Raw genomic sequence first — 13431 nt, 5'->3', positions numbered from 1 at the left:
AATTAACTATCATTAACACTTTACAGTGGGTAACAAGGTAAACAAAACTGACAAGCTTTTAGCTAGAATGACTAAGAAAAAAGGAAAAAAAATAAAATTACTAAAATCAAGAATGAAAGATGGGATATTATCACCAACTCTACCAAAAAAATAAAAAAGATTATAAAGGAATCCTATGAATAACTGTAAGACAAAAATCTGGCTAACTCAGATGAAATGGATGCGTTCCTAGAAAAACACAAACTGCCAAACTGGACTCTAGAAGAAGCAGAAAATCTGAACAGATCCACAATAAATGGACTGAATTAGTGCAATTTAAAAATTTCCCACAAGGATAAGTCCTGATGGCAGCAGAGGTGAACTATGTTAAACATTTGAAGAAGAATTAATGCTTATCTTTCACAAATACCTCCCCCCAAAACAGAAAAACACACTTTCCAATTCACTCTATCATGTCAGTATTAGTCTAATACCAAAGCCAGACAAAGCTATCACAAGAAAATAAACTACAGCTCTACCTCCCTTATGAAAGCAGATGCAAAATCCACAGGAACATTGGTTCAACATATGAAAATCATTAATGAATTAAACCACTTAACACATTAAAAGACAAAATCCATGTGATCATCTCAACAGATGCAAAAATGGCATTTGACAAAATTCAACACCCTTACAAAATAAATATATGCAACAAACCAGGAATAAATGGTAATTTCCTCAGCCTGATAAAGAAAATTACAAAATATCTAATCATATTTAACCCTGAAAGGCTTAAAATTCCCCACCTAAGAAGAGAAATGAGGCAAAAATGTCTGCTCTGACCAATTCTACTCAACACTGTACTAGACATTCTAGCCAAGGCAATTAAATGCAAGAAAATGAAATAAGAGGCATCCAGACCGAACAGAAAGAAGTTGCAGATGACATAATATTATATATAGAAAATCCTAATGAATTTACTATAAATATATAAGAACTAAAAAATAACTTCAAATAAAGTTGCATTATATAAAATTAATAATAAAAACCAACTGTATTTCTACCCACTAGCAATGAACAATCTAAATGTGAAATTAAGAAAAATAGTCCTACTTATAATAAAGTAATAAAATAATTGGGAATAAACTTCACAAGTGTAAGACTTTGTACAAGTTATTAAAAAAATCATTATTAAAAAAATTAAAAAAAATTTTTTAAATTATTTAAAAAATCATTAGTAAAAAAATCAAAGAGATCTAACCAACAGAAACAAGATCTAAATAAACAGAAAGGCTTTTTATATTCATGGGCTGGAAGACTTAATACTGTTAAGATGGCAATAGTTCCCAAAATGATCTACAGATTTAATACAATACCTATCAAACCCTAGCCGGTTTCTTTGATAAGTTGATCATAAACTGATATGAAATTCAAGGAACCTAGAATCATCAAAATAATCTTTAAAAAGAAGAACAAATTTGGAGGATTCACACCTTCTGATTTCAAAATTATTTTAAATCACAATAATGAAGACACTGTGATACTAGTGTTAGGACAGGTATAGGTATCAATGGCAAAAGACTGAGAATCAAAACATAAACTTAGTTTATTTTTGGTCAACTGATTTTCAACAAGGCTACCAACACAATTTAATGCAAAAGAAGAGTCTTTTCAGTAAGTGGTGATGGTTTTATAATAATCTATAAAGGAAAAAGAATCTGAAAAAGAGCAATAACACACACACACACATATAACCGAATCACTTCGCTGTACACGAGAAACTAATATAACACTGAAAATCAACTACACTTCCATTTAAAAAAAAGCGCTAGGACAACTGAACAGGAACCAGAGAAGGATAAAGTTACAAACACTAACTCCAGTTAGACCAGAGAAGAATAAAGCTGGACCCCTGCCTCATACCCTACACAAACGCTAACCCCAGTTAGATCACAGCCCTAAACATAAACACTAAGATTATAAACTCAGACTTACACAGGGGTAACTTCATGGCCAGTTACGTAGAAACGACACTAAAACACAGAGGTCAAAGAAAACCTGGAGAAACTAGACTGCGTAAAACGAAAAACTCTGTGCCACACACTCATGTGTAGCACACACCATCAAGACAATTAAAAGACGACCCTTGGAATGGGAGAAAATATTTTTGAATCATGTATCCAACGAGTAATTTGTATACAGAATATAGTAATAAAAAGAAAATTCAAAGAATGGGCAAAGGAGGCCTCCCTGGCGGCTCCATGGTAATGGACCTGCCTGCCAGTGCAGGAGGTTGGTCTGGGAAGATCCCACGGGCCAGGGAGCAACTAAGCCTGTGTGTCACAACTTTGGGCCTGGGAGCCAGAGCTCCTGAGCCCACATACCCTGGAGTCCGCGCTCCACAACAAGAGAAGCCTCCGCAACGAGAAACGCACGCACCACAACTAGGAGCTCCTGCTCCCCAAAACTAGAGAGAAGTCCACGCAGCAACAAAGACCCAGCACAGCCAAAAAACTAAATAAAATCACATTTTAAAAGTGGGCAAAGGATTTGGACAAGCATTTCTCCAAAGAAGATACATAAATGGATAATAAGTACATGAGAAAACGCTCAACCTCATGTTATTAGGGAAATGTGAATCGAAATCACAATGAACCATCCCGTCACACTCACCTGGATGGATGGCTGATCAAAAAGACAATGGCAAGTGTTAGTGAGGATCTGGAGAAATTGGAACCTTTATACACTGCTTATGGGAATGTAAAATGGCCTTGCTACTTTAGAGAACAATTTGGCAGTGCCTGAAAATGTTAAGATGTGACCAGCAGTTCTACTCTGAGGTATATACTAAAGAAAAAAGAAAACACATATCCACTTAAAAATAGGCACATGAATGTTCACAGCAGCATTATTGATAACAGTCTAAAGTTCCAAAACAACCTAAATGTTCACCAACTGATGAATATGTAAACAAAGGCGGTACATTCACAGGTGGAATGAAATACTGATACATGCCACACACAGACGCGTTAAGTGAAAGAAGTGAAGTCGCTCAGTCGTGTTGGACTCTGCGACCCCATGGGCTGTAGCCTGCCAGGCTCCTCTGTCCATGGGACTTTCCAGGCAAGAGTACTGGAGTAGAGTGCCATTTGCTTCTCCAGGAGATCTTCCCCACCCAGGGACTGAACCCGGGTCTCCTGTACTGCTGGCAGACTCTACCGTCTGAGCCACCAGGGAAGTCAAAGAAGTTAAAGATGCTGGTCACAAAAAAAGACCACATACTACATAATTCCATTGACACAAAATGTCCAGAACAGGAAAATCCATAAAAGACAGAAACTAGAACAGTGGTTGCCTAAGGGTGAGGATGGGGGGTGAATGATATTCAGGGCAGAGTTTCTTTCTGGGATGATGAGAATGTTCTGAAAGTTGACTGGCTGATCACTATACAATTCTAGAATATATTGTGAATTCAATTCTGTGAATATACTAGAAATCACTGAACTGTACCCTTTAAATGGGTGAATTTTATGATACGTTTATCTTGATAAAAGTTTCTTAAATGTGAAAAAGAAGGCAACAAAAACTCTCTTGCTGGCACTTGACCAACTCAGTTAAATGCAGTCTCCTAAATCCTGACAATCTCAAGTTGCCTTCTTCGCTTCTAAGCCTTCTCCTAGAGTGGAGAACTCATGTGAGTTTCAAACCATCAATAATTGCAGGCCACAAACTTTTTTTGGGTGAGGGTGCTAGGAAATGCAATAAATCAAGTCATATACCAAGGAAAGAGAAATCTACTAGAAACTGAGAACCACAGGGAACTCCCACCCCCACATCCAGGAAACTCATGTACCCATCAGAGCTGCTCCTCAGCCAGCGAAGGACAGACAGTATAATAAAAAAGGCAACAGTCTCATCCCCCGCCCCCAGGAGGAAAAAGCACTTGATGTCCTCTCCTGATCTGCTCTATGGCCTTAGAAGCTGTTCTCTTCTCAACTCTGGCCTTAGGTATCTGGTCATTTTTTATAGCCTTAGAAAACAAGTTCTGGGCAGGAAGTGCCCCAGAAAAGGTCCCCAGGTTATTTCCGCCTGTATTTACTTCCTTCTTTCCCATGAACACTTTAATTTCCTTTCCATTTCAGACAAGATACAAATTTTAAAAGACTATAGTTAACACTTACTAACACCGCTGCTATATGCTTTCAGAGAAGAGGTGAATGGCATTTCCAAAGCCATTCACAAAGGTGAATGTTTAAACACAAAGGTTTGTGTTTAAAAAAATTAATCTCTGAGCTATTTTTTGCTGCTTTATTTCCTGAACTATAGCACCCTCTGCTGTTTGATGATGATAAAGACCTTTTTCTCAGGTAACTGACAGGGAATCCCTCTTCTCTAGTAACTCTGGAAACCCTCCACCTTTAGGAAAAAGGACTCCTTCATGAAATGCTACAGAAGAACCTCATCTGAATAGGCTTAAGAAAAGATGCACAATACATATTTAGTAAAACATCTTTCCAAGAAAGAAAAAGTTTTGGACACACACACACACACACACCCTGTTAAAAAGGATGTCCTTCACAGTGAGTACATGAAGAGCACAGACAAAGGGCCTCGTTCTGCAGCGAAGCATGCATATCCATGTCTAAGGTGACACCTGGCAGCCCTGTCCCGCCCCAGGGCCCAGCACACAGCAGGCACACGAGCCACAGCCGAGTGACCATGCTTCACCCTGAGATCCCAGCTCTCAGCTGCCCTCCTCCGCATACATGATGGACAGCATCTGTTGACCATGTACAGGCAAGGAGGCTGGTGCTGGCGGTAAAGATTTAAGTCTGTCTTGGTTCCCGCCCTCACATACCTCCCTAATGGGAGGAAGATTAACCTGACGGCTCAGCAGGTAAAGAATCTGCCTGAAATAAAGGGGACACAGGAGACTCCTTGGGTCTGACCCAATCCCTGGGTCGGGAAGACCCCCTGGAGGAGGAAATGGCAACCCACTCCAGTATTCCTGCCCGGAGAATGCCATGGACAGAGGAGCCTGGTGGGCCACAGTTCAAAGGGTCGCGGAGAGTCAGACACGACTGCGCACTAGTGTAGTCAGCAAAGAAGCAGCAGGGCTACGAAAAAAATCAGCTTGGGAGAGAACGTTCATCACTTGAGATGGGTCTGGAAGTACCATACTTAGTGCAGGCTTCTACTTAGCTCCAATATGTGTGATCCCGATTTTATCAGGAAAATACTAATAAAGCTACTGCATTTTTTTTTTTTTTTAATTTGCTTGGGGGTGGAAGGGACATGGGGAGGGGAGGAAAAAGAAGTTAATTCCACCAGGAGGAATCAGGAAAGACTTCACAGAGGAGTCCTGAAAGACAGTGCTCATCAGACAGGCAGCAGAGGAGGACACCATCTGCACAAAGACTTCCAGGAACGCGGCACCTCCCCCACGGGGTCCTGTGAGTCCGGGTCCTATGAGTCCGGCGGATGACGTAGTGCTTAAGTCTGCAGTGCAGCTGCCCTGCTGGCAGGCGGGGCAGAGTCCTAGCTCTCTAACCTGGCTCCACTCACCTCATTACCCCAAGCACTTTCAAGCATGAAATTCTGCTATCTCGTATGAAGTCAGAGACACAGCCTGCCCCACTCAGAAACGCGCTGCCTGATCCCCGGTGTGCTGTGCACACAGCCCGGGCGGGGGGCAAGCACTGCACCAGCGTTGTGCGCCCGCCCACTCCTCACAGACCGGCTGCTCTCCCCACAGTGGCCTCGGTGCCCGGGAGGCCAGCGAGGCGCTTAGTCTGTCCCCGGGACCTCACTCCTCAGAGGACCTCACCAGCACAGGTGCTCTCTGACGGCCTGAGCAAAGCACTGGCCACAACAGACACCAAAAACATGCATAAAGGAAACATCAGGCACTGTGCCAAATGCCAGACACATCCTACAACACCGACGTGTTACTCTTTCCTCTTCAAGGACATGGAAATCTAACCCCAGAGCAAAAAGGAAGCCGCCCACCTCGCAGAGCCAGCAGGTGGGAAGGGAGAGCGGCAGGTGGGAAGGCAGAGTCGGCAGGTGGGAAGGCAGAGCAGCAGACTGGGACCGTGACACAGCCCCCGGGACGGACCCGCTCACAGCACCGGCACCGCTGAACCTGGCAGCCCTGAGCACTCACAGGCGAGGGGAGACCACTGGGGCCACGCCCAGCTCCATCCTTCCCCTCCTCTGTCGGGGAAGCGCAGAGCAAGGTCCAGCGCAGAGCAAGGTCCAGCGCAGGACTCCCCAGGGAGCTACGTGCTAAGCCATGAGCTCCTGGTGGGAGAAGCCCCGAAGGGTCAGCTCTGCTCGTGCGGGAAACGGGTTGGAAGGAATTCTCCCTTTCGGCCTCTCTCTCTGGATGGGATGGCGTGAGCTCTGAGAGCGGTCTCCCAGTACAGGAAGCAGTCTCTTCCAGAGGGTCAGGAAGAACGCACCACAGCAGCGAACAGCCCCGGGAGACCATCCCTGGTCCAGGCTGGAGTGTCCACCCATGGGTCAGGGCCCAAGGCCGCAGAGCATGCACTTGCGCACTCAGAGGCGGCTCTGCGCCTCCCTTCAGAGTTTGGCAGGCGTCAGCAGGGGCCACTGCTCATGAGTCCAGGGACGTGGATCGTGGATCATGGCCCAGCGGGCGCCCTCCCCTTCACCTCCAGTTGCTCTCACTCCAACCACCCTGACCCCGCAAGCGCATGGCAGCCACATCCACTCTCCCTCCCGCCCCCCGAGTGCCATGTGGGGTGAGGGCCGAGAGGGCCATCCCGGCGACAGGGCCGACGGAGCAGTGCCCACCACCTCACATAGCCAAAGGGCTCACAGCGTTCAGAGCCGTGCGGAGAGGCGGTGTCAAGGCAGCAGCCTTTTACAGAAGTGGTCCGGGTGCCAGGGACAAGTGATGGACTCGCCTGGCAGGGAACACGGACCAGCTGGGGCTGACCCCCACCCCACGCCGGCCCTCTGCCCAGCGTGCACTGAACCAGCGCCCGCATGGATGGGCTTACCAGACCCATTCAGTGACACTGCCTATGCGACACCCACCCTGAGGAGTCTTCCACCGTGGCGCATGGGGAGACCCTAATCTGTGCATAGCGCTAGGCAATGCCGTCTTCTTACGAGATAACTACAGTTTGCATGTGCTACCATACTCACATGCACACCGCGGGAGCAGCAGGATAACCAGGCACAAGCTTTCTCTAATCGGGACACCGGGGTCAGAGCTGGCACCATTCCAAGCGGAAGGCACACAGAGAACGCTGTGCACAGAACACAGACACCTCCCCGGAAGGGAAACGTCGAAAGACAGAGCCTCATAATTGAAGTTTGCACTTTTCAAGGCAATAACTGCTAAACTAGTTTTGAAGGGTAAAAACGTTGCCAACTGCCCCCACCCTCAAAACAGCCCAAATGCACTTAATATGTATCACTGAACATGTGCAAAGATTGCAGTAAATTGCTTCACAAGCGCAAATTATTGCAATCAGCATCTTGTTTTCTGGTTCTAAATTCAAAGCAAACTATTAACACAAGCCTGCTAACTCTTGCTATTATCACACATCCTCCTCCTAACAAAACCACATTTCCAGATGGACTGCCAAAATTAGTCAAGTGGCTCCTAAGAAAGACGACTAAGATTGACATGCCAGAAACTCATTTAGAAATGAATGCTGGATTTAAATAAAGGAAACAGACACCCAAACACACCTTTCCTAAGGAAATGCGGGTTGCGTTTACGATCCAACTTCCAGAGCCGCTCAGTGAAGCCCTTCGCGGGAACACTGGGACAGCTGGGCTGCTCCCATCAGCACAACGACCAGCCCTCGGTCATGAGAGTGATGCGGGCTGGGTCCGATTGGGGGGATGTTCTGATAACAAATTAGGCAAGATATTTCAACTCAACCCAGACAAGGTGCGAGGGTTGCAGAATTCAGGCGAGACGGCGGGCACTTCTGTGAGGAGACTGATTGCCATAACCAGTTTCAGACTCATGCATTTACTAGGCATTTGACATAAAGGCTGATAATTTAAAAATGTATCCACCCACAGCAACACGTAAGTGAAGCAGAGGGGACGACTGCAGTGCATTCTGTCGGCAGCCAGTCCTGCAGAAGAGAATCACTGTCAGAGTTACCGGGTCCGGACTATGACTAGCCACTCTGTTTCCCTCTGGAAAACTCAAGGAAGCAACTTTCATCTACAATGAGAGGCTCCAAGGCTCAGAACCAAGGGGGGACCTGAGGCTAGGAAAGGAATCAGGTTCTCCATGCCAGGAAGAGTATCAGGCTGAAGGGAGACGCCCTAGAATTCTTCTTCCCAGGAGAAAAAGTAGTCACAGAAGCCTTTCTAGAAAGAAAAAGCAGCTCTGGTGTCTGATGGCACCTTGGACACTCACGCTGAGGACACAGAAGAGCCACTTACCACTGGCCGGCCTTAAAAGAAAAGTCTTTATCGGCAACGAGCAGGCGGAGCCTCTTCACCAAAGGGGACTCGCTGGCCACTCCACACACCTTGGCTGCGGAAACGACCTGGAACCAAAAGACGATGCTGGCTGAGGTTAGGGGCGCTCAACTCAGAAACAAAATGGCTTTCTAGTAACTAGATTTTTTTTTTTTTTTAATTTACAAAGATGTGGTTTTCAAAAATTGCAAAACAAGGTAGAGCATACTTTGCTTCAGAATTCTGCCTACCACCAGATGAACGAATTTCAACTACTTTGGGAGACTTGCTGTCATACTCACTGAATTTTATTCTGCGTATAAAAACTGTCTCTTAAGGGGACTGTTTAACAGGTGCGTATTTGCTGAGTGTGCAGCCTGTGCCAGCACCAGGCTGGGGTCTCTGGAAAAAGTGTCCCCCAGCCCCGTGAGGCCCTGCCTGCCACCCCAGTGCTCTGGAGCAAGCATGTTAATGAGTCACGGTCAGTCACAAGCCTGTGTTTGTACTGAGTCTGCCAAAGTCCAAGTCAAGCTGACTTGGAAATGAAAAGCAAACACTTAGAAACTTTTTGTTTAGCAATCTCGAAGAGTAAACTGTGTTTCTGTTGACTCTGACAACAGACAACAAATTGGATGTGTACTCCCTGTGTCTTTGCTTTCTTCATCTTTTCCAGTTCATTTTTATTGTATTTTACAAGATATAAACAGTTCACAACCTTCAAACAGCAACGAAAACAGACTTTTGCTACAGGTTGCTGGAGAAGCACTGTTTTAAATGACGTGTCTGATTTTCAGAAAATTCTAAACAGGCCTGAGTCAGGCCCTCCTCAGTTCAGTGTCATCCATACCCCACGTTCCTCAAGCTCCACATGGTTCTACTTCTGACATTCCTCGTTTCTTCCACCTTTGGGTCTCTTCTCTTCCTCCCAGAGCTGGGACTTTTTCACCACAGCAGAGAGAAGACAATAAGACTCTCCCCGCCTCCTAAGATTACCGCTCCACTTTTGGCAGCAAATCCCATCAGCAGCAGGTGTCCAAACACAGCCTTTCTGCCTGTGTTACCTTCTCAGCTCCACCAGGGGGCACCCCGGGGCTCTGTCAAGGTCAGGGGGCCGCCCCTGCTAATGTGAGCCTGTTTCAGTTCAGTCGCTCAGTTGTGTCCGACTCTTTGCGACCCCATGAACCGCAGCACACCAGGCCTCCCTGTCCATCACCAACTCCCGGAGCTTACTCAAACTCATGTCCATCGAATTGGTGATGCCATCCAACCATCTCATCCTCTGTCGTCCCCTTCTCCTCCTGCCCTCAATCCTTCCCAGCATCAGGGTCTTTTCTAATGAGTCGACTCCTCACATCAGGTAGCCAAAGTATTGGAGCTTCGGCTTCAGCATCAGTCCCTCCAACGAATGAGAGCTCATCCAGCCCCTTCTCTCCAGTAGGACCAAGTCTAGTCAAACAAGCAGTGGGAGACAATTCCTAAAATTCCACAGGAAAGTTCTCCAGATGCTGGTGATCTCCCTCACTGCAAAACACCTCTGAAAACGTGCTGGCTTTCTCATCCTCCTGTAAAATCCCTGCCCCTGAGGACCTTTCTCAGCACTCACCGGCCCTCTCTCGTCTACCTGAGAGTAAGCGGGGTAGCTCTGCCCTGTGGAGCCCCCACCTGTGCCTCTGTGATCCCAGCCCCACCCACCCTGCCTGGAACACTGCCTCACTCAGCTCACCCAGCCTGCCCCCCAGACTCCCGATTCATCAGACATGATGCCCAATGCCAACGGCCCGTCTGTAACAATTCAGCCAACATGAGGAAGCAGCAGAGGATGGCTGTTTGCAGCACAGGTCCCACAGCCACAGTGCAGGCTACCGCAGCCTGGCTCCACCACGGACCTGCGGTATGAGCCCCGGCACACGAGTGAGCCCAGCCCCTCAGCCTGGTGAGAGGAACAGCGTTCGTCCCTCAGAGTTGGCAGGAGGCTTCAACATGCAACTCATGCAAAGCCTGTGTGAGTAACACTGCTGCCCCTCAGTAAGTGCTCAGTAAGCGTTTACTGTATCTTACCACATTAATGGTAACAAGCCTACCAGTATGTATCTGTTATTACAAGGCAATCTTACACTTGATCCCTGCACCACTGCACAGGTCACGTTGTTGCTGCCGCCACACAGGGCCTCAAAGACCGAGCACCCAAACCCAGGAGGCTGTTCTCACGGACAGCATGGTGGTCTTGGAACCACAGCCTACATGTTATTTTGCTAGAACCAACTTAAAGCCATACTGTCTTTATTTTAGAAATCCAGCTTTTAACCCCAGAATCTACCAATACTCTCATCCAACAGAACCTTCCCTGCCCCCTGGATGCTCTCGGTGCCCACGATCACCTGGCTGCTGCCCTCCCGTGACCTTCCCCCTCCCGTGATGTCCCCTGTCCCGTGACATCCCCCCTCCCATGACTTGCCCCAGGGCTAGTGGGCATCTTCTCCAACAACCAAACTCAACACCCAGTCTCAGTTCTCAGCCTCCCTGATCTCTCCTAATCGGATGCTGCCAACTTCCTCTCCACATCCTAAGGCCTCCTCCTTGCCTGGGACATGGGACACTGAACTCCCCCAATCCCCCCCACCTCCCTGACCTGGTCCCCCTGCCCCTTCTTTGCTCCTCCTCCCATTCCTCACCAGGAGCCTCACCCCGGCTTGCTTTCCACCTTGGGGCCAAGGCCCTCAAGCACTCCCAAAGCTACTGTCCCTTCACCCCAACTTGGCATTCCTTTTCAGCCAACTGTCGGCTCACAGCTACACTCTCTGTTACGACAGCCAACATCTGAGAGGTATCTAGCACAGGTGCACTCCAGGTTCTGGAGTACATGTTAACACACCTTAATTCACTCAGCTAATATGGATAACTACATTCCACCCCAAGAGACAGGACTGTTACCCTCCATTGTGCGGAAGAGGAAACAGAAAGGTTCAGTAACGTGCTCACGATCACTCGGGCATGGCTGAGTCCAGAGTCACAACAGGCCTGTCTGGCTCTTGGCCGCCTGAGAGCTCTGTCCTGACGGCAAAGTCACTGACACGCACAACTAAACCCACCACACTCCTTCCTTCCACAACCCTTCTGGAGCCTGGGACTGGCCTCGGCGGGGTCGAGGTAGAGAAGGCTGTACCTCCCCCAGGGGCCTGTAAAAGCAGCCGCCTCCCGCCGCCGGGGCTTCCGTTCTGGATCCACCCAGAACTCAGCATGTCAACCCCACACCAGGCACAGGCACACACAGTTGGGCTCATCCCTGATGCAGGAGCCAGCTCTATGAGCTCCCCTCATGCCGTCTCCTCCCCTCGCTCACCCACCACCACCGAGCCAGGAGCCCCACTCTCCTCGCACAAATTTCCGCCTCAGCCTTCCTCTTATCGCCCTCAAAACAGCCAATAGGCTGTTGGACCTTGGTGGGTCACTCTCCCGCTCCAAACTCCTAAGGGCTCCCTAACACTAAACTGCAAACGGAATGCTAAGAGGTCTGGGCAACGCCCACCAGTTCGAGCCCCTCTTGGTGTACCAGCCCAACCAGACAGCCTGCCAGCCCTCAAGGGCACCTGACACCTGCCTACCTTTCAAAGCCCTGCTGAGGGCATGGGGGATCCTCAGTCCTGTCTGACACCCTCCAACCCACACCCCGGGCACTGCACAGGTCCTCCCTCCAATCTCCAGCCTCTCAACCTAACTTAGCATTTTATGTAAATAGAAATATTCATGAACACATCTTTTCCACACGCAGACCACAAGCCTCCTGCAGGCAGGAAGAGATAGAATGGACATCTAGATCAACTCCCTACCTTAAGCACAGGGCTAAACACATAGTTTAAGATTCAGTCAATATTTGCAGAATGGATCAAAACTCTTAGTTCAGTTCAGTCGCTCAGTCATGTCCGACTCTTTGCAACCCCATGAATCGCAGCCTCCCTGTTCATCACCAACTCCCAGAGTCTACCCAAACCTATGTCCATCGAGTCGGTGATGCCATCCAGCCATCTCATCCTGTGTCATCCCCTTCTCCTCCTGCCCTCAATCCTTCCCAGCATCAGGGTCTTTTCCAATGAGTCAACTCTTTGCAGGAAGTGGCCAAAGTATTGGAGTTTCAGCTTCAACATCAGTCCTTCCAATGAACACCCAGGACTGATCTCCTTCAGGATGGACTGGTTGGATCTCCTTGCAGTCCAAGGGACTCTCAAGAGTCTTTCTCCAACACCACAGTTCAAAAGCATCAATTCTTTGGCGCTCAGCTTTCTTCACCGTCCAACTCTCACATCCATACATGACCACTGGAAAAACCATAGCCTTGACTAGATGGACCTTTGTTGGCAAAGTAATGTCTCTGCTTTTAAATATGCTGTCTAGGTTGGTCATAACCTTCCTTCCAAGGAGTAAGCGTCTTTTAATTTCATGGCTGCAATCAGTGACCTAAAACTGGTTTCTATAACAAAGGTTAGTAGAAATTCAGGAGCTTTTTATGGTCAAAACAGAAAGAAAGGAGATGGGAGACCATTAAAGAAAGCCTGGCCTAGTTCATATTCAAAACATAGAAGACAGCACGGAAGACAGGGACTTTTTTCGTGGGATAGGACTCTTACTCACATACTCTAGTCACATACTCTAAACATCTTATTACAAAGACAAGTAACAACGATCATCAGGGGACTCTCCGTTACATTAATATTCTCAAATTTTTTTTTAGGTTTACAAAAAGGAAACATTTGTTTTCATTATTTTCTTTCAGTATAATAATCCGTGAAAACACAGCCAAAAGCTCGATTATTTCACCAAAACAGTTAAATGGGCTTCTGTCAGATTCATTAAAATCTAGGTAAGTGCAAGCTTTAAACACATCCCAAAGAGTCACCTGGTGGCAGGGAAGTGACATTCATAGTCATGGGGGGAAGGGGGGTGGGGGAAAGTGCAGAGAACTGAGCTGAAATGCAAGCTTGCTCGGTCAGCAAATGT

General features: G+C 47.5%; 1 protein-coding gene across 11 annotated transcripts in view; it reads right to left on the bottom strand.

Annotated features, from left to right (window-relative positions):
• OXNAD1 (oxidoreductase NAD binding domain containing 1) overlaps positions 1–13431 on the bottom strand; it is a 45723-nt gene that overhangs the window by 11395 nt on the left and 20897 nt on the right. For all 11 annotated transcript variants that reach the window (XM_065943493.1, XM_065943494.1, XM_065943488.1 and 8 more), the window contains one exon: positions 8422–8528. In XM_065943493.1, the coding sequence (XP_065799565.1) occupies positions 8422–8528 (107 nt within the window). The remainder of the gene's footprint in view (positions 1–8421; positions 8529–13431) is intronic.

The sequence above is a fragment of the Muntiacus reevesi genome, chromosome 8, assembly GCF_963930625.1.
Source record: "Muntiacus reevesi chromosome 8, mMunRee1.1, whole genome shotgun sequence".
NCBI lineage: Eukaryota > Metazoa > Chordata > Mammalia > Artiodactyla > Cervidae > Muntiacus > Muntiacus reevesi.
This window is presented reverse-complemented; position numbering and strand designations above follow the sequence as displayed.